The sequence below is a fragment of the Lutra lutra genome, chromosome 14, assembly GCF_902655055.1.
Source record: "Lutra lutra chromosome 14, mLutLut1.2, whole genome shotgun sequence".
Classification (NCBI taxonomy): domain Eukaryota; kingdom Metazoa; phylum Chordata; class Mammalia; order Carnivora; family Mustelidae; genus Lutra; species Lutra lutra.
In genome coordinates, this window is record NC_062291.1 from 72,158,863 (window position 1) to 72,179,213 (window position 20,351).

The window sequence follows — 20,351 nt, forward strand, 5'->3', positions numbered from 1 at the left end:
GGATTCAGTGAGCTGGGGGCTGAGATTCAGGTTAGTGCCCAGCAAGCGGCAGCTGGGGGTACTAAGGCTGCTGTAGTGAATAACTCAACAGGAAGAGGAGCACGCCCGCTCTCTCAGCGGCCACTCTTCCTTTGATTCTTCCAGCCTCCAGGGACCCCATCCAGGGTTCCTCAAACTATCTATAGGGAAGGATCAGATTCATTTTGTTTTGGTTTTTGAATTTCCAATCCATCAAAGACCCAAAGGTGGTTCTACAGTATCTCATTCGTATGTCGTGGTAACACCCAAGCCAGCCTCTGCCTTGCCGCAGACGAGTCCCCCGGGCACAGGCTTGGTTGTCACAACGACTGGTTGCCAAAAATGTTTCTGAATGCTTGTTCTTGATTTCTGGACCAATTGTGGGCAGATGCGAGCTATTCACGAGTGATCCGTGATCTACCTTCCTTTTCCATAAAAATGGCTGCCATGTTTTGAACACCTGTTACTTGCATGGCACTGGAAACCATGTTGTTTTCAGTCCTACATTGATCCTAGGAGATGAAAATTGTATCCCCATTTCACAGATGTAGATGTGAGCTTTTGAAGAATGTAAGCAACTTGCCCAACACTACACAGCCACGTCCCAAGTGACTGAGCCAAGATTTGAACTCAAAATCAATCTAGGGGAAAAACTCAATCTCTTTCTACCCTGTCACATTGCACTTCAGCTAGAAGTCCCTTTATTGTGGATTAACACATCAGTCACATGTTAGTTCACTTCTAGGGACCCATACAACTTCTAAGAGTGTCCTCCCCAACCTGAAATTTCTGGCTAAGGTTCTAGAAACTAAGGGCCTATTTTTAATTTCATTGGAAATACTTGTCAGGTTTGGGTGCCTGGTGGTTTGCTTTTCAACAGAACTGGGAAAAGCAGTCAGACCTATTAGTGACAGAGGGACAGGGAGCCCAAGGTCTTACATCACTGGCAATCTCCCTGGATGCCCGGGCAGTCTGGAATGGAATGGCATCCAGCCTGAAGTCATAGCCGCCAGCCCGGGTCTGTTCCCAAGAGCTTCTGTAGGCTTTCTAGATGGGGAAAACAGAAAACTGAGTGAACAGGGAGCAAGAACCCCATACCTAGTATGTTTTTAGCTCTGAGCAGGAAGGAATGCATACCCTCCACCCTTCAGGTGTCCAAGGACAGAGCCATGGCCTCACATCCATCCCAAGGGGCTCCCCAAGCTCTTGGGACTGGTGGGGCTGGCCACAGGGGGCTCAGCTCTAAGTTCCTGGTTTGAGCATCAGGCCCTGCTCTGGGGGGTCTGGGGTCTGTGAGTCTGGCTCATTTGCTACATCCTGGTGGTACCAGAGGTCCTGTCCTACTCTTTCCTGTCTTTGCATTCACTTTCAGTGCCTTGGGTCTGCAGCTTCTGGATGCCAGAACTCAAAGTTTGAGAACTCTGCTTCTTCCCTCATGCTAAAAGCTCTCCATTCCTTGGGTCCAGGCACCCATGTGTTTGTTAGCTCCAATGACTTCCTGGGGGCCCCCTCGGCTACTTCTGAAGCCGAGTCCCACCATCACAATGAAGCATTACGCCTCCCACAGGTAGCCCCCTGGTGCCCACATGGAAGGAAGAGCCTTCACCTGAATTAAATTGATTGCCAAGAACCTGACCGAGTTCCTGACCCATGTATTTCACATCTTCCTCTTTCATTTTTTCCCTTTTGAAGTTGTTCTCATACACCCTCCGGGAGTCTGTAATCACATCCTCTTGGTCCTCAGGTAGACCCACATACCGGAGAGAGCATCAAAATCTCCCATGCCTTCATGTAGCTACTATTTTTTTTTTTTAAGATAAGGGAATGGCTCCATGAAAGGAACCATCTGGAGATCCCAGCGGAGGGCTGTCCTTTATTCGGCCACAGAGAAGGGGGACAGCAGGTGAGACACATCAGCAGCAGACGACAAAGTGACAGCCCCAGACCGTGTCAGTGGCTCACTCATTCCAAGAGTCACAGCAGATCAGGAGGCCCCTGAAGAACCTTACTTTTGTCACTTGGAAATAGAGGTCATGGCTGAGGCTATGATCTACAGGGGATTGAGGGGATTAAGCAAAGGAGGGATGGCAGATAAAAAGCAAAGGGCCTCACACCACTGCACAGCTGGGCCTGGAACCAGAGGGGCCCACGGAGAAGGAGCCACATTGTTGTGGAGCTCACCCTCCACCACCTTCACCCCTTCACCATCATCATCATCTCCAACTCCAACATCCAAACCCACCAACCACGAGCCAAATACCTGCTGTGTTCAGGGGCCTATTTGCCTAATTGATGGGTCACACATAGCCTCGAGAATTCAGTTTACTGGGTCACCATGGATGGAGCAGGCAGGATGGAATGATAGGTAGACAGAGAGCAACATTCAGATAAGGACAGAGCAAGCATCACCTTTAGCATTCCGCCCCCTGATACAGTGGCCCCACAAACAGTAGCATATACAGCAAATAGAGTCCAAGCCCTTAGCATCCCCTGGGAAAGGGACAGCTGGTGCCTTCCTACAAAGGGTCTCCACGCCAGATCTGAGCTAGGCAAGGATGCCAAACTTTCCTCAGCACCAAGCTCCGACGTCACCCCACTCTGGCATCTGATGCACCCCAGCTCTCCAGCCTCCACAATGGAGGCTCACCTAGTGCAAGGGGCCGAAATTGGGGTTCTCCCCAAGGCGCCCCCTCCATGTCCCCTGCTCCTTCCCCCTGTATACTATTTGCTTGATGGCGATCACTTCCTGCCTGAGTTTTTTTTTTATTCTGTTGAGGTTTCTGCCTTGCCACTGGGAGCCTTTAGATTCCGCAGGCCCTTTGATTTGGAACCCTGGGCGTCCTCTTCTTTATCACAGTGGGCGCAGTTTTGTCCTCATCCTCACACATTAGAGTCATTTGATTTTTAGTTATTTCGGCTGCCTTACACATCTCAACGGCTTTCTTTGCCCAGGAAGGTCACTCTCCCCGCACATCTTCCTCACAGAGCACTTGATCCAATTGTGAGCGTTCTCCACGCCCCCGAAGAAGTGCTCTTTCAAAAGAGGTTCACGAGTTCCCCACATCCCACATGCCCCAGCGGCTCATTTCAGCTCCGGGACTCTGCAGACTGGCATCCCTCGTGAGCCGAGAGGCGCTCTGTCGCCAGCCCAGGGTGGCCGTCCTCCTTCGGCCGGGCCCCAAAGGGACTAGCAGTCTCACCCCGGTTTTCCCGGCTCAGGGCTTCCAATCCCGGCGGCCGGTGGAGGCCGGGCCTTCCCCCCGCATCCTCGGAGCACGAACGCCTTGGAGGTTTTGTCCCAGCTCTGCTGAGGGGGAGGTCCCGCTTCCCCCAGATGGAGGTCAGCCCACCAGAGCTGCTGTTCTAAAATTATCCCTCACACATCCCTCAAAAGCCTCAAATGGTCATAATAACTCATATTTACAAAGCACCGTCGCATTCACCGCGTGGGATCCCACAGGGCTTTACAAACGCCACAAACTAATACACACGCTAACTAGAAGGCGCCTGGCGCCGCCCCCCGCGAGGCAGCCACCTCTGGGGGGCGCGGGAGCAGCTGTCGATCCGCGCGCAGCCCCAGGACACAATGGCCAGGCCAGGGAGGGAAGAATGGCTGGACTCTGGGAGGCCCCGCGCGGCCCCAGGCCGACACACTCAGCCTGTGTGATTCTGATCTGACGCCGTCGTTTGATTCTGCCGCCCGCCTACCTGTCATCCCCAGATCACAGCGTCGCCGGCCCATCGGCGGCCTATTCTGTGGCAACCGGGCCTCCAACCCCCGCTAACAACACGCCCGGGTTTAGGAAACAGCATCTTGGTTATGCACGCAAAGGGCAGACATCTGAGGGGGACAGAAGTGCGGAGGCCGCCGCCTCCTGCACAAAGGGGGCGCTTGTGTTTGTGCCCGATGGACGACAATTGCGCGGCGAGAGAGGGCCGCCGGGCCTGCCGAGTCACCCGGCTCCGAGAGACGTGTCCGGGAAAGAAACGGAGCAGGGGTCTACACCTGCCAGGGCCCGGGGAGCCCCTGACGGCAGCCTTCGCCCATCGTGCCCGGAACCAGAGCTTTCAAGCCGGAAGGAGCCGCCGCCATCGGTGGGCCCTGCTCCATCCTATTTTCCAGTTGAGGAAACTGGGGCCCGGAGAGGAAAGTGGCTCAGACTCACACGTGCTGTCTGTCTCCCTCTTGGTTCTGGGTTCTTCCTGTCTCAAGTCCTCTCCTTCCTGGGACTTTTCTCCCCGCAACAAATACAATCCAGTGCGGGTGTAGACACATTTGCAGAAGGAGGGGCGCGCCCCACCAAGCATGGCTCCACTTACGTCACTCAGATGCAGTGCGTTGAGGCGGGCTCGGGCGAAATCCGGGTGGTCGGGGATCGGGGTGTACCTGTGCAGGGATTCCGCATCCCCCAGCCTGTACAGGCGCTGTGGGGGAGACAGGCTGCGGTCAATGCAAAACAGGCAGCTGGCCGAGGTTATGGGTGAGAAGCAGGCTGCCCCTCCCCCACCGGGTGCCATGGGACAGAACCCAGCCCTGCCCACGGGAGAGCATCCCTCCAGAACCCACCACCGGACCCACCGCGCCCATGGGCCGAGAGTCAGGGAGGGTTGGCTGACGGTAAGTAGCCCCCATTTAAATATTTATCAAGATCTGCTCCAAATAGGCCCCAAACCAGCACCCTGGTTGGCCTCCCTGTGTGGTTTTACAAACAGTATAAGGTGTGGGGCTCTTTTGAGACTCTTTGCAATTGAGTATTGTTAAGTTTTCTACTAGTATGAAGAAGGATTAATGCCCTTATTGCTTAATAATAAATGAATCGTAATAATAAAAAGACACAACCATTAATCCTAAAATGCCTTAATATGTTTTAAGAAAATTAAAGTTTTCAGAGTCTACCTGGGTCCCAGGAAGACACAAGTTTAAAACTCAAGCTTTCTCATAGTTGCTATTTTTAGAGCAGTGATCTAAGAGCTACAAAGAATTTTAGAACAGGATAGAGTCTCATCTCCTTTTAGAGAGGATAATATAGTATTGAATATTCTGATCCTTTTCCAAATTCAGTTTGGGCTTCACGAATGTGAACCTGTCGGTATATTTGGACTCTGTGTGACCAGGGGTCAGCTTTGTCACTGTGTGTGCAAAATCAAATCCCTCGACGAGGTCAGAGAAAAAATATTTAAGTTCCTATACTTCAAAATAAATATAGGAGAGAAGAAATGAGGCTAAATCATACAGAGAGAACAGAAACAGAAAAAAAGCCTTTAATATAGCTGTTCTTTCTTTTTTCTAACTGGGTTATGTTCAGCTTTTAATTCCATTACCATCTATCAATAATTCAGATGTATCTCATCTAGTGTTAGTAAAAGATCATCAATAATAGACAGTATTAATATTGTTATGATTATGAACCAAACCATAATAAGGAGCCTGTATTGAGGACCTACTACGTTCCCCATACTTGCTAAAAGGTTCACATATGTTTATTTATTTATTTCTCATTTAATTCACTTAATTGCCCTCCTTTCAAATAAGGGAATGGAGGTTAGGAGAGAACAAGTTAACTGGCCCTACATCACCCAGGTAGTAGACAGAAGGTTTGCATTCCCATCTATCCCAAGCCCCTGCTCTTAAGCACTGAGTACTGAGCAACACCACCCACTCCTGGGCACCTACAGTTGATGATGAAAACATACCCACCTCATTGCAATGCATGTAGCTGTTCTTGGCATGAACCAGGTCTGGGGAGTCAACCACCGTGGTGAACTTGATACTATCTGGTTTCTTACGGTATTTGGTCTATAAGAGAAAGACACGGATTCCCACGAAACAGCTGAATATGATGTATTTTTCTGAATGCAGCTTCACTCCACCCACTGGGTACTGGATGTGCCAATGACACTACTGAAAAACAAGTCTCTCTTCTTGGTGGGCACCTCACAGGGTCTCTAAGCTGTCTCTGTGATAAGGAGCATTTTACAAGTATTCACGCTCCTGCACAATTCCAAGGCATATCACAGGAAAGGAATTCAGTAGAGGGAAGGACTCAGCATCAATGCAGACCCCGTCCAAATCAGTTTGGCTACTAAGAGATGGAAGGACGCAGCGCCACCCTTGAGGGGATCCCTAGGCCTGAATCTGCAGGCCAGCAATATTGTGGGGAGTTTGGGAAAGGTAACCATCCCTCTGCAGTGCGTGATGTTATCTGAAATCAGATAACTGCAGACACAACGCTTTGCATAAACTCTGTAGGTGGATGGCAAATTCTGCCCCCAAGAAAACAATGAGCCAGTTTAGCTCATAGCCATCTAATGTACCTACCAGGAATCTTCTAGTGTATCATCTGTCTCTCACTGCCCAGTACAGAACATGAATTTCACTCCCCAGCAAGTGAACTCATTTGGAGGGAAATCTTGTTCTGTCTTGTGATTTGGTTGCAAAAGGCCAGGAAAAAACTGGGGGTCTAGTGGCCATGGGGTCCTCTTGGGGTTTTCACCCCATAAACAGGTTCCCTCTTCAGGAGGAAATAAATGCCAGGTTGCATTTATGAGAGAGTTGGGTGAGTGGTACCTCGCTGATGAGTTCTCCAGCCTTCTTTGCACTCTCTAGCTGGGGGGAACTCAGTGTCAGCCATCCCGTTCCCTTCATGCCCATCAGGTCTGACTTGTAGCGAAACTGTGGGAAGAAGATCATTGGCTTTTACCAACAGAGGGCCAAAGACCATCAGGTTATTTCAAGGTGCTTGATTTGTAATAGCGTCTGTATTCATCTTCATCATAACACGTCAACATCTTCATTCAGAGTGCATTGTGCACATCATTAAGTCAAACCGTACAAGGGTATGTACTCTGCCAGGAATTAAATAATGGGTCATGCAGAAAAGATCCAAGCAGGCCCCACCTGTGAATGGGCAGGGTTAGAAGTCAAGGGAATGGATGCACATGACTGCTTAAAAAAAGAGTAGAGACCCACACCCAAGCCCAGCCATCAGCCTGGATTATTCTGTTCCCTTCTGGCAGCGAGGAGACTGCCTGCCCGCCTTCCTGCCTGCCTAAAGAGAACAGTTTTACCCACCTTCAGGTGATCAAAGGGCCCAGAGCCCTGGGTCAAACCTGCTGGGACTCAGAGCAAATCGCTTTACCAAAATGTGACTCAGTTTCTCTCTGTGATAGCTAAAGGTCATCACAACCCTTCTGTTCTCATGAGAACTCCTGAGAGGCCTCGAGAGCAAAGGCCACTCAATGCGTTGGATCTGGTTTTGTCTCGTGGTGGTAGGGGGGGAGCGAGGGGGCAGAGACAATGCCAGCAGGACTCTAAGGACCACACACACTTAGATACAACCGGCCCAAAGCATGAGAGGCATTTTAATTTTTTTGTGCCTGGATTTACCTCCCCTTCCCGCTGTTGGCTCGGGATTTGCTTATATCACAATGACGGGCTAGGTCTCATCCATTTTCTTCATTTTAAGGACTCAGAAGATTAGAACTACAGCAGCATTCCTGGGTGAAAATCCTAAGCAGTGAGTGGGACAATAGGTCTGATTAGGAGTCTCCTAACACGTTAAATCTTATTACCCTTCCATGATCTGCCCACCATTACCTAGGACAAGACGGGTGTAGGAATGCTTTTCTTCTCTACTTTATGGAAATTCGGCATTTTTAAAGGTGGAAAAGGACTCTCCAAGGAAATCTAAAATCTGGATCTAAACGAGGTTGATAGCGTTTCTCTAATTTAGATATAAGCTCTGCTGTAACGCCAAATACCACTCTAGAAACCAGTCTTCTGGCCTTTTTAGTTTCCTTTCATTTCAGGATTCACAGCGTCCCTCACAGCTGGCCTCAAAGAGGGTCCGTTTCTGATCTACTGTCTGCTGGTTAATGCTCCTGTGCAAATTCCACTCTGCCTTCCAACTGGTGAAGGGAGGCATCACTCAAGTTCAGGAGCAGGTCTCAAAACCCCATGTCAGTGAGATTGCTTTGTATGCCGCGATCTTTCGGTCTACACCGGCAAAGCTTTTGCCTTCCACTCTGATAAAGAACAGAGAAAATTGGATAAATTTCTAAGTTAGAGAGAATAATCCTACAGGGCCTCTTCACAGCCGGGCCTTGCTCCTTTCATACGCAAGATGAAGTGGGGAGCGCGCTTTCAACTCGCCGTTTGTTGTGCTGAGCAGTACAATGGTAGGTAAGTCAGAAAGCAAGATGCTGGTTCCCCAAAGATCTGACTGGGCCTCAGACTCTCTTATAAATGGATTGTCTCTTGATAGCTCAGCTCCCAGCCCAGGTTTGACTATTCACGCAGACCCTAAAAACAACATGCCTGCCCCGGACTTCACGATGAAAGAAGGGGAGAGAGGAGGGGAGTCGAGAAGAATCAGCTACCCAAAGAAGGATTTGAAGGAGGATTCTAAGATAATAAGAGACCCTCTCACGCTGTCCAGCTGCACCTGGCTTCCCCAGATGGCCGTCTTGCTGTTTTCCCTTGCACGGATTAAGGCCTGGAAGCTACCTTCAGATTCTTACGTGGGGGTTCCTGGCACCCTTGTTCTGGAGCACAGGCTGCAGTTTTGGGTCCCCAATTCCTAACAATGTCAACAACTGCACCCAGGAGGTGACCGGGAGAGGAGGTATCTGGGTCCTATTAATGAAAATCTTTATACTCACCCTCTGGAGAGGTTTGCTTTATAATCACCCTCTTGCCAACCGTGGTTTGCCTTAGACTCATCACCTCACGCAACGTTCACACCACCCTGCAAAGGCGGGGTTCTTATACACATCTGCAGAACAATTTTGGTGTTCAAGGGACTGTTCAGATTCAGAAGAGCCGTGGATGGCTGTTCTCTGGATGAACCAGACAGAGGGTCCTTAACAGAACCCGCAGGAGCCAGAGAGCCTGGGTTCCTAATCCAGCCACCGGAGGGAGCCAAAGAGCACCAAACCAGGAGTCTGGAGACCAGAGCCCAGCTTCCACTCTGACTTGTGGTGAGGTCTGGAGCAAGTCATTTCCCTGCCAGCCTGTGACCCTGGGCAAGTTATTTAAAATCATAGTACTCTAGTCACCACATCTGTAAAAGTGGGAGTCATATCAGCACATACTTAGATACTAAATGAGATAGTTCGTGCAAAGTATTGAAGCAAATGCCAGGTTCAGAATAGACATCCTATACATTTTAGCTATTGTTATTGTTGTTTCCGATGGAGAAACTGAGGCTCAAAATGCTTACAGAGTCTGCCCAAGGTCATGCAGCTGTAAAAGGTGGGGCCAGGGCTGTCTCCTTGACAGTCCCTGCAGGTGTTTTTCAGGTCTCCCTGCAGCTTCTGTGCAAAATCATGGCCATTCACAGTAGAGCATTCCCTGGGCAGAGTATGAGTCTCAGATACGTTCCAGAGCCAAGCACAGGACAGGCAAGGCTTGAGCGATCATGGCCTGAAACCTTCGCCAGAGAGGTGAGCACCTCTTGGCTCCCTCTGGCCCAACCCACAGCTTTCTTTCTGGCCTAGGTAGGAGAAGGCAGGAGAAGCAGCTGCAGGCCAGGGGTCCTGCTCCTCCCCCAGACTCTGCTGAATTGAATGAACACACATAGAGCCTTTGTTCCTTTTCCTATGCATCATAACCACATGAAATTAGATTTTTAATAACGACCACAAGAAAACGGAAGCCTCAAAAGCAGCTGGGCTTTATGGGGTGTCCTCTGTTCATAGCAGCTTGGAATCCACACTCCCAAACTATCAAACTTCAGATCTATAAAGCCCTGTATGAAGCACAATACGGTGATTTTAAAAGTTAAGCAACAGGTTCTCAGCATTCAAAATTGTAGTCCACAGCCTATCTCGTAAAATGTCCGTTTAAGGGTGCCAACCACCATTTCCTGGAAAGTCCTCTTCTTTTTAAAATTATTCTTCCTACTGGCTTTAGGGCTAAAATATCCTTTCTTTTCAGAAAAAAAAAAGTGATATAAATGGTAGCTTGAGGTAATGCTTTTTTTTTCTCACTTAGCTAAAAAAAAAAAAAATCTCACAATATATGGATGCCACCTTCTTATAAACATCTACCCACAAACCCTGAAATCTGAGGTCACCAATCAAATCAACCCTCTCTGGTCTTCTGTTGCCTAGGAAGTGAAGAGACAGCTCAAGGACACGTAGCCCGTAAGGGACAAAGTGGGGCTTCCGACCAACATCTTCGGGTTCCCAGCTCGGTGCTAGATGGCCTATGTATCTCCCTCTGGGATATGCCCTGCCCCAGAGGTTTGTCTCCCCGTTCCTGTGTCCAAGGAACAGCCCACTGACAAGAGGGTCAGGCCGCGAGCTCTTCTTGCAGACGGGGCTTGGCCATCTAGCAAGCGGAAGGCCTTTCCAGCAGAACGCAGCGGGCGCCGCAGTGACCACGCCCTCTGTATGGAGCCCCGTGAGCTCCCCCTTCTCCACACTGGACTTGCTCGTGAACCCTGTGTGGCTGCTCTTCCAGCAGACTGTGATGAATAATTAGGTGATCCTTAAACCATCACCGCCCTGACTCATAAGTAACCCCCACTCATGTGTTTATGATTTTCTACCTGTGCCACATCATTCAACCTAAGAGCAGTCGTTGCCCTAAAGACAACCGTAATTGTAAGGCTTGGTGTAGAGAACAATCCAAATAGCTTACACTTCCTGGCCCGTTTCTATGGACCAGACGCCACACTAGGTGCTTCATATAGACCAACCAGTCGGCCAGGGATGCTGCAAGGCACGGGGCGGGGCCCACAGCAAAGAATTCTCTGGCCCAGAACATCCAGGTTGCTGGAGTTGAGAAATCCTGATATGGATGGGAAGGGTTAATGTGACAACAGTCCCACGGGCTGTGTTCTAAAATGAGAGTTCCTTCCTCTTAGGGCTGCTCCGAGGTATAGAGAGACAGCATGTGCCCGGTCTCGTGGCACAGCACCTGCTGCACAACACGTGCTTCACACGTGCCGACCACGCCCACACTGGATGGTTAGCGGGTTCCTAGGTGCCGACCACGCCCACACTGCCTCATTAGCGGGTTCCTAGGTGCTGACCACACCCACACTGTGTTGTTGACACGTCCAAGTGGAGGAAGCTGAGGAGTGGAGGGGGATGGGACGGACTCCGGCACACGTTGGGGGAGCTCCCCACCAACCTGTTTGGGTCCCTTGCCTGGGTGAGGACCTCTCCCTTCTGTGTCTGTTGTCTACACTGGGGTTGTGGGAAGCATCACTCCCCCGCCTTGAACTCCCTCCCCGAAAGCAAGGTGGGTGAGATCGTGGGTTCTACGGCCAGTCCTGCCTGGGCATCTCCCGCATGACCTTGTCTGTTAAAGATGAGTCATAACTGTCCCTGCCTCATGGCATGAGAGCAAGAGGGACAGTAATGGCGGTCAGTCAGTCAGCATCAGCCATGATTGGATCTACTGTTTTCCGGTCATGACCTTCACCCCCACCACTCAGCGTCCAGCCCCAGAGCTCTCTCGGACCCCACTGCAGGCCACGTCCTCCTCACTCGCCCACTTGCTTCTCGGCAGCCTCAAATAAGCTGAGGCTCCTCCCACTGAGGGACTTGGCTTTGGGATTTGCTCTTCTGTTGGCTGGAGTGGTATCCCCTTCCCTTATCAACTTTGGTCTTTGCTCAAATGTCGCCTTTTCAGTGGTAACTGCCCGGACCCCACCCCTGATTTTTTTTTTTTTAAGATTTTATTTATTTATTTGACAGAGAAAGAGAGAGAGAGAGAGATCTCAAGTAGCCAGAGAGGCAAACAGAGAGAGAGGAGGGAGCAGGCTCTCCGCTGAGCAGAGAGCCCGATGCGGGGCCCGATCCCAGGACGTTGGGATCATGACCTGAACCGAAGGCAGAGGCTTTAACCCACTGAGCCACCCAGGCGCCCCCCCACCCCTGATTTTAAATTGCACGTGTGCAGGTCCACACACACCTTCGCACCTACCCCGCCGCTCTGCTTTGTCTGTCTCCACAACATGCATCACCATCAGATGTGTGTCGCCATCAGACATACCACGTATCCTTCTTCTCATATTCTGCCTCCCTCCCATATCGTAGAAGCCCCATGAGCACAGCAGTTTTTTTACTCTTACTGACTGTGGTATCCCCAGGGCCTGGAATGATGCCTGATATATAGCAGGTGCTCATGAAACAGTTGTTTCTTGATTGATTGATTAATTGGTTAATTGATTGATTGATTGATTAATCAATCAAGAAACAACTTGATTGATTGATTCCAACTCAGATGACCTAACACAGAGACCCAGCAAGTCCTGGTTTTAATGGGGTGGGGAGGGTAAGGGAGAAGCAGAGATTACACCCAGTCTTGGTGGGAGGAGAAAGGCTGGTGTGCAGCCCGAAGGCCCCCTACCTCACTCTGCAGGGCATGAGCTCTCTTGGCCCAGGACATCTTCAGGTCCTCAGGCAGAGCCGTGAACTCGTGGCACCGTGTCCTGTAGTCGTGGTCGCTGGCGAGGGCCTGGGCCTTCCTGGCATGGACCAGGTGCACCATGTCCAAGGGCAGGTGACACTGGGCGTGGCTGCTGGCCGCCCCGCGCCTGTACTGAAGCTCGCTCTGCAGCTGGCCCACCCGCCAGCAGTGCTGGAGCCGGGGGTCGTCGCTCACACTCCGGACCCCAATCAGCCTTCCTCGCTCCTTCACAAAGTCATGTCTGTAGAGAAACTGCAAGGGAGGACTGCTGTCAGGGGCCGACATTCGGCCTGCTTCAATTCCATCTGCACATTTTCACTGCAGACCCTAGAAAAATCACCTAGTCTTTCGTGAGGACGTGATGATTATAAGAAGAACCACAGTGAGGTTGGCCCGAGAGCATGCTTCCTCCCTGGGGGATGAACAATTAAAACATCGCTCCATTCTTCCTATCTAATTAAAACCAGATCCTCAGAACCAAAGAAAAGGCCCCACTCCATTAAACGTGTCCTGTGGCCAAAAGGAATTTATCAAAAAAGGTAAAAGAGAAACTTGTGCTTTAACCGTGCGTACTTGGCAAAACATGAAACCCAAAAGACAGGATCCATTTTTTTGAAGTCCACATTTTCTGTGATTTGTTTGTGGGAAAGAGAAAGTCACCTTCATGTCCCAAAGCTATGGACGCTATCGACAGAGTGGCTGAAACACAGCTGGCAATTCCTCACGCCAACTATGTGAAACTACAGAGAGCCAAGAGGAAGATGTGTTAGGGCTGTGTTACGGTTTCTAGAGCAAGTTCTGCTTCAAATTCCAGGTGAAGTTAGGCAGTGCACATGTTACTGGGGGCTGGGGCGTTGGGGGGTGGTTGTGATTGTGACTCAGGAACTGCAATTAGAAATAGATCATCATCTCTCTCCTGCTGGAGAACTTTGCCTGAATTTAGCCCCTGATTAACAGAGTCTTTCTTTCCCTCCCTCCGTCAAAGAATTTCATTTCTAACTAATATATTCTGCAGGTGACATCCTGTCTCACAGGGTGATAGCTTTGTTTTAATTCAGGAAAATCAGCCCTAGACGTTGTTCTACATGAAGTTAACAGACATTAGGCAAGATGGAAGGTCATATCATTCAACTCACATCACTGGCTCGATCTCCAGAGACACGAGCAGCCTGGAAGGGGAGAGCATCTATTGTCAGCTTGTAGCCTTGAGCACGAAGATTACGCCAAGACTCCTGGTATTTTGCCTACAGTAGGAACACATGTAGATCTTCTTAAAAAAAAAAAAATGACATGTTTTGGGGAACAAAGGCTACCCCTTTCATTTGTAATACAGTGTTCCAGAATCAATCCCTGACGAGTGAAATCTCTCTCTTTTGCGAAGACAATCTCATTAACACACACACTGTAGTGCGTGCTGACGCATTTGGACACAACACACTTGCGAAAAGGTGTATGTACTGTGAGTCCCGAAAAGACATTTTTTTTTAGGTTTCTGGGAACACCGGAAGGGTCGCTGTGAGATCCCATCCCAGCCACAGACATGCGTGGCTTCGGAGCCCGTCCGAAGCTTGGCAACAAGAAAGGCTTACGTCACTCAGATTGGCTGCGTTTGCTTTCGCTCGGACCAGCTCGGGCAGCCCCAGGGTCAGGGTGTAGCGGTGCATTTCATCTGCTCCGGCTGCTTTATAGAGGCGCTGGGTAAAAGAGAAGAGAAAACAAGCAAGGAGACAAGGCTTTGGTTTCTGCAATGCTGGAGGTCCCTCGTTTGCAAGTGGGAGATAGGTTCCCGGAAGGCCCCTCACCGGGTCATGGATACACCTGCTGCCTTGGGGAAGATCTTTCTTTCAATAAAGACAGTCTTTCAAGAGTCAAATTGAGTGACATAAAAGGAATGTGTAAGGAATTGCAAGTTGCTTTTGACGGGGTTCAGGACAGGTTACCCCGGAATATGGAACCTTCAAGCTGAAAATGTGAGACACAGCGGGGGTTAGAAGAGCTCTTCCTTCTCTCCTCTCCTGACGCAGGTCATGAGATCCTCCTGTGAAAGGCGCCCTCCCTACACCCAGAGGAACCGAGCATCCTTCTCTTAGAAAACAGAGGGCTGCTGAGAGGAAGCTGAGTGAACAGACCTTCCTCAGGATTCCCATTCTTAACTCTATCACATCTGCCCATGACTTTCCGCTCTTCATTGAACCTCGTACAAAAACGTTCAAGTTTAATTGTTTCTTCTGGTCTCCAGCTCCTTATAAAGGTTCCCATATCGTGTAAAACTTACATTAAATAAACTCGTATGCTTTTCTTTTGTTAATCTGCTTTTGTGACAGTATCCCCACTGAGAACCCAAGATGGGGAAAGAAAAGGTGGTTTTTTTTTTTTCCTCCCTTACACTTTACTCAACAATAGGCTGAGGAAAGAAAAATACATTTAGGAACACCATTAAGGTTCTTCTCATTATTCTCTTTTCCCTTGAGGATATGGTATAAAGATAATAAATACTAAGAGCTGGGAAATTTAGGAGAAGCTCTTGTTGGTGGAAAAGAGGCTCCCAAACTCTGTTCTGCATCCTTTCCTAAAGCCCAGCTCCTCCCATGAACGAACTCACTGCAGTGTTGCCCTGAGAGGCCTCAGCTTGTTCCAGAAACACCTATTCTCATGCTCAGAAATGGGTCTGTGACTGGGGAGTTCTCTGAGGCCAGAGGCCGCCGTAAGAGGCACTGTTAGCCCACAGCACTCAGCTCACACAGCAGGCAGGAAAGACCCCAGAGGGACTGAAAATTGCGAACGTTGCTACACAAGCCTTTGGGGGCATTCTTCTCCCAAGCTGCTCTGTCTTACTTTTTGACTTTGGTGAGAGTGGAACCTCACTGCATAAGTAGCCAAGTCTCAGCTGACTTCCAGAAGAGTCAGAAGGAGAATTTTTAAAACTAAGGACGATGCCAAATTTAATTCTCTGCCAAGCTCAATTTCTATTTCAAACTTGCAAGAGAGCCGCCAGAGGGGCTGGAACGATGATCTGATGCCATGAGATTCCTTCCCCTGTGTGCCTCTCTGCTAGAGACGATTAAATGAAATGAGCCCACAGCAGGTGAGGGGAGGAGGCAGAAATTCCAGAAGGCTGACCCATAACACACCACATGACCGCCCTTGGGTAGCCACCCCTAACCACACACCCTCCCTCTGCTGATCATCAGGACGACTACACGTACACATGCGGTTAGCCAGTATGCGCCTAGACAGAACAGGTGAGCGACCCATCAGTACATCTCAACTTCAGAGCACGGAGGAAACCCGCAAGGATCCTGCTCAATGACCTTGTGGATTCCGTGGGTCTGGGGCGGGGCCCGAGTTGGTGCTACTAACAAGACCCCAGGAGATGCTGGTGCTGCTGGCCCATGACTGCCCGTGGAACCAGAGACTAAACCTGATTTCCAACTCCGCCTGCCTCCCTTCTGGAAAATGTTTACATCCCATTTAGGTCGCTCTTTCCAGACTTCGTGCAAACACACGTTCTTTCTCCCAGCCCCAGACCCACACATGTTCAGGCGTATTTTGAACAATCTAGCAGTTTTGTAAAAGCCCATTCTAAAGCTATCCAATTTTACCTCATTGGTAATCTGGTTGCTGAGTTTTGCATGAAGGAGGCTGGGCGTGTCTGTCACTGCTGTGTACTTGAATGACTGGGGATGCTGACGGTATTTACTCTGAGGGAGGAAGATGACGTGATAAGGCACCAAAGCAGTAGCGGAACAAGTGCTATAAACACTAGTTACAAAACCTCACTTTTCAACTGCTTGTCCGCCCCCGGAACCCAGTCTGACACCTGCTCTCATGACCTCTGTGAACGTGACCATTGACATCCACATTTTGCTTCCAACCTTTGCTCACGGGAGATCCAGAGGTGCTCAGCTTTGGGAGTATCCAAGAAACAACTGTGTGGCTTTAAAATATATATATATATTATATATATCTATATATATCTATATATCTATAGATATATAGATATCTATAGATATATAGATATATATATAGATATATATAATATATATATATAATGCCTGCATTCCACCCTGGAGCCCATGGGCCCAGGCCTCTGTGTTTCTTTTAAAGTTCCAAAGAGGATTCTGACGCACCCACCAGGTTCAGAAACCACTCTCTTTTGAGATTTCACTGGAAAAAGAAAGCACAGAGTTCAGTCTAAACTCCCACGGTGAGGTCAGTTCCATTTTCTCAGAGCTTCTGATCAATGTGTGAGCCCACATGACACTTCCAGTGCCTTCCAACATGCCCTCCTGTCCTTGCATCTGTAAGCGAGTGGAAGTCCCAGAGCCCTCGCAGGTCTAAGTAAGATTCCTCAGGCGCTCAAAGAGCTTAGAATCCTAGTCTTCTGTATTTTTACTATGAAATTACCAGCAAGCTTCTATCAATCATTTCCTGGCCACTAGAGTAGGACTGTTGCTTAGATTGTTAGTGCTAATCCCCTAAAAACTAAATGAGGGAGGTAGGAGCATTTCACTGATTAAGAAGTTGAGACCGAGGGGGCATGTGAGAGCTAGAAGTCATACAGCCAACGAGCGCTGGCCTAGAATCTCAGTCTCCCTCTCTGTTGGTCTCCAAGGCCTGCCTTCTTATCATTGTACCCTAGGAAAGCAGATCTTACGAGTCAATGAATAATTCTTATAGGTTCACCGAGGAACCTATAAGAATATCGAGGAGCCGGCTCAATATTTGCAAAACTGTGTTAAATGACATCCAGTCGGATTGGAGAATCTAGTAAGAAGAAGGGCCGGCTGAGAGATAATGCCGTGAGTGGCCACTGTTAAGCTGAACGTCTCACTCGCTCTAGCAGTGAGCAGCAAGCTGAGTGCTGGGAGGGAACTTCTGCCATGGCAATAGACTGACCCCCATCACCGGGCCATCCAGGATCCCCGGTTACCTCACTGATGAGTTCAGACGCTTTCTTTCTCCCTTCGATCTCCAACGTGCCCGGGATGACACAGGGAACGCCTCGCATGAAGTTCAGGTCTGACCGGTACAAATTCTGTAAGAAAACACGAGGCATCAGATTAGCCAAACTCACGGAACAAGGAAGCGAAGAAAAAACGGAGGACCCAAGGCAGGGCCACATCAGAATTAGGACACCAGGCCACGCCAGTCTCTCTGGAGCGGTCACCCTCGGTGCACACACGATGCCCCTCGGTTAACGCTCATCGGGGAAACAAAAACGTAGGTCAGGACAAAAGATTTTTCTGCTGTCACTTGTCTCAGGAGCTGCAGAAGGACGGAAAGTGGGTTTTTATCTTAATGTGGGCTATCAGAAAATAATGTGGTTAGGAAGTCAGTCGTCTTGGGGCAAATGTGGAAATGATGGTTTAATAGATCTTCTAAAACAAAACCCAGCAGCAGAGGATGGCATTAATGAATCATGGGTTAAGAAAGAACTAATAAATGAATCCAGAATCATCTGGCACAGGCCTGTCTGAGTCTATCGTGGGTAGGCGCGAGTGCGTGCACCTGAGTGATTTGGGCTGACGGTTTAAAGGGTCCCCAAATTCACTCCCCTGCAGAGCCACCAAGTGTCCCCCCCTTTTTGCCCCTGCCCCCCACCCCCGGGCGTGCTGTCTTCCAACTGCTCTCACAATGAGAGACACGGCAGGCGAGGGCTCTGCTCAGGCAACACACGGGTTCCAAGTGGACTGTGGCTGCTCCCTCGTTCCTGCAGTGGCTCTGGGGTTCCTGACAGTTCATGTCATCCGATAAACACTGCACACAGCCGGAAGATTCGAATGGATGACAGACATCCCTAATCTGAGCACCCCTCTGCTTCCAGCCCCTGCCGGAACAGGAAGCAGTCCTTGTACGGTGTTTTGCTTTCCAATCCTGGCGCGTTAGTTGCAAACCCCATCCCAGGGAAACCCAGCAAGCTGGGAAATAAGGCGAGCACTGAACAGGATGCCCCTGCCTGTTGAGAGGAGACATCCAGGCTCTCTTTGAGAGTAAGGAAATCCTCAAAACTTCCCAACAATCCCGGGCCACCTCCTTCAGCAAACAGGCAGCATGAGCTTGAAATGCATGTGGGAGGCCCATCAAGGCCTCTACAACTCCCTTCAGGGACCCAGGAAGGATCTCTGGGGCCCGATGTCCTGCCCTCCGCTGGACACTCTCCTCTGCTTGAAGTGGGTCCGCTCTGACCCACCCTCTCCCAACAGAGCATAGGCTCCTGCAGAAAATGGGCAGCTCAGGAATGTACTGAGCCCCATAAAGAACCCCCAGTCCGAGCTAAGGCCAGAGGCAATGCCATTGGCAAATCCTAAACATGCAGACCTGTGAACCGAGGGCATCTTGGTCAGACACCGTGTAAGTTCGAGCCCCCTCTTCTCACTGATGGTTGTGTGACCTAGGGCAAGCTACATTTTCCCCTCCTTTGAGCCTCACTGTAATGTATCCTTAAAATAGGATAAAGACTATTGACTTAGGGTTCTTTTGAGGTAGAAATGAGATCATGCATGAAAACGTAATGCTCAGAAACAGTAAATGTTTCCTGCTGCTGTTAAATCCGTACAATCGTGCTGGGCAGGAACACCGGGCAGTGTTTCCAAAGAAAACCCAGGTTTAGGATTTCTCACCTCCAGAGACCCCTACAGTGCCAACAGGAGCTTCATGGTCATGATCATGGTCAAATTTCAGCTGATGGAGCCCCGAGAGAGATGCCAGGTCTCCTTACCTCGCTCTGCAACTTATGAGCTTTCTTGGCACAGCTGAGCCTCAGGTCTTCGGCCAAGGAAGTGTACTGGGGGAGCGGGTGTCTGTAGTCCTGGTCGCTGGCCAGGCCCTGAGCCTTTTTGGCATGCACCAGGGTTACCATGTCCAACGGCAGATGGAAGTGTGCCTTTGAGAGTTCAAAGCCTTTCTTGTAATTCACCTAGAGGGGCAGACAGAACAACAGTGCCTGTTTCAAAGCCACCATTTGCAGAAGGACCATCAGGGAGAGTGGTAGCAATGCAGTTGTCCCAGATAAGCTGGGGAGACAATCCTGGCCAGACCAGTGCTCCCTTCCTGCAGGGACAGGCTTCAGAAGTGGGGACCGGGGCTGACACTAACCACCCCCAGTTCCTGGAGGTCATCCTGATTTGGATGACGAAGGCCCATGGCTCCCCCAGTTGGAGACCATACAAAAGTTCAAGAAACAGACATAATGTCAGTGATTCCCTTGCTCGAGTCTTTAGATCTTCCTGTCTTCCAGAAGGAAGAAGCTACAGGCTAACCTGGTTTTCTCCCTGTCACATACCAGATTCTCCCCGTCACCCTCTCAAGTTCAGATTTTTCACACCAGGGATTGTCTACTTGGGTGAGCTTGTGAAGAGCTTCTTCAAAGCACCAGATGAGACCTCCTAAGAAATCTGGGGGCCAGGAGCAGTGGGGTCAGCTTTGAGGGATGGTGCTCCCAAGAGCCCAACATGCATGCTGAAGGAAGAAAGGAGAGGCCTATTTCAGACCATGAGCCCCACTGCAGTCCTCAGAGAAGCTGTTGAAAGATCGATGAAACTCACTCCGGGCTTTCTTGGAACTCTGATGCATAATCTCCACTTCCTCCATCCTTCCCAGAGCTCCAGCTACTCCTCCCTAACCTCCTGCTCCCATCTCCATGAATCCTCCCCAACTCCCAGCATAAAGCCAAGGACAATTCATGTCCAACCCCACATTCTTAGGTCAGTTTGATGGTCAAGTGAGGCTCAACGTGCAAAAGGGCTTAGTCCTCTGTGACATAGTGGATCCATCAGCCAACTCACATGTGTGCAAGGGGACAGCATGTACACACTCGTGCCAGCACCCAGGAGATCGAAATCAAGGGCTGCACACCCAGATGTTTCCAGGGCCCAGACAAGTAGCACCAGGGAGTAAAGCAGGTGTG

The 20,351-nt window shown here is 49.9% G+C and overlaps 1 protein-coding gene across 8 annotated transcripts in view; it reads right to left on the reverse strand.

Annotated features, from left to right (window-relative positions):
* The window catches only part of NRAP (nebulin related anchoring protein), a 69,742-nt gene that overhangs the window by 2,346 nt on the left and 47,045 nt on the right, over positions 1-20,351 (reverse strand). For all 8 annotated transcript variants that reach the window (XM_047702303.1, XM_047702304.1, XM_047702300.1 and 5 more), the window contains 10 exons: positions 19,164-19,361; positions 17,376-17,480; positions 16,045-16,143; positions 14,032-14,136; positions 13,579-13,686; positions 12,383-12,694; positions 6,587-6,691; positions 5,717-5,815; positions 4,339-4,443; positions 958-1,065 (listed from right to left, as the gene is read on the reverse strand). In XM_047702303.1, the coding sequence (XP_047558259.1) occupies positions 958-1,065; positions 4,339-4,443; positions 5,717-5,815; positions 6,587-6,691; positions 12,383-12,694; positions 13,579-13,686; positions 14,032-14,136; positions 16,045-16,143; positions 17,376-17,480; positions 19,164-19,361 (1,344 nt within the window). The remainder of the gene's footprint in view (positions 1-957; positions 1,066-4,338; positions 4,444-5,716; positions 5,816-6,586; positions 6,692-12,382; positions 12,695-13,578; positions 13,687-14,031; positions 14,137-16,044; positions 16,144-17,375; positions 17,481-19,163; positions 19,362-20,351) is intronic.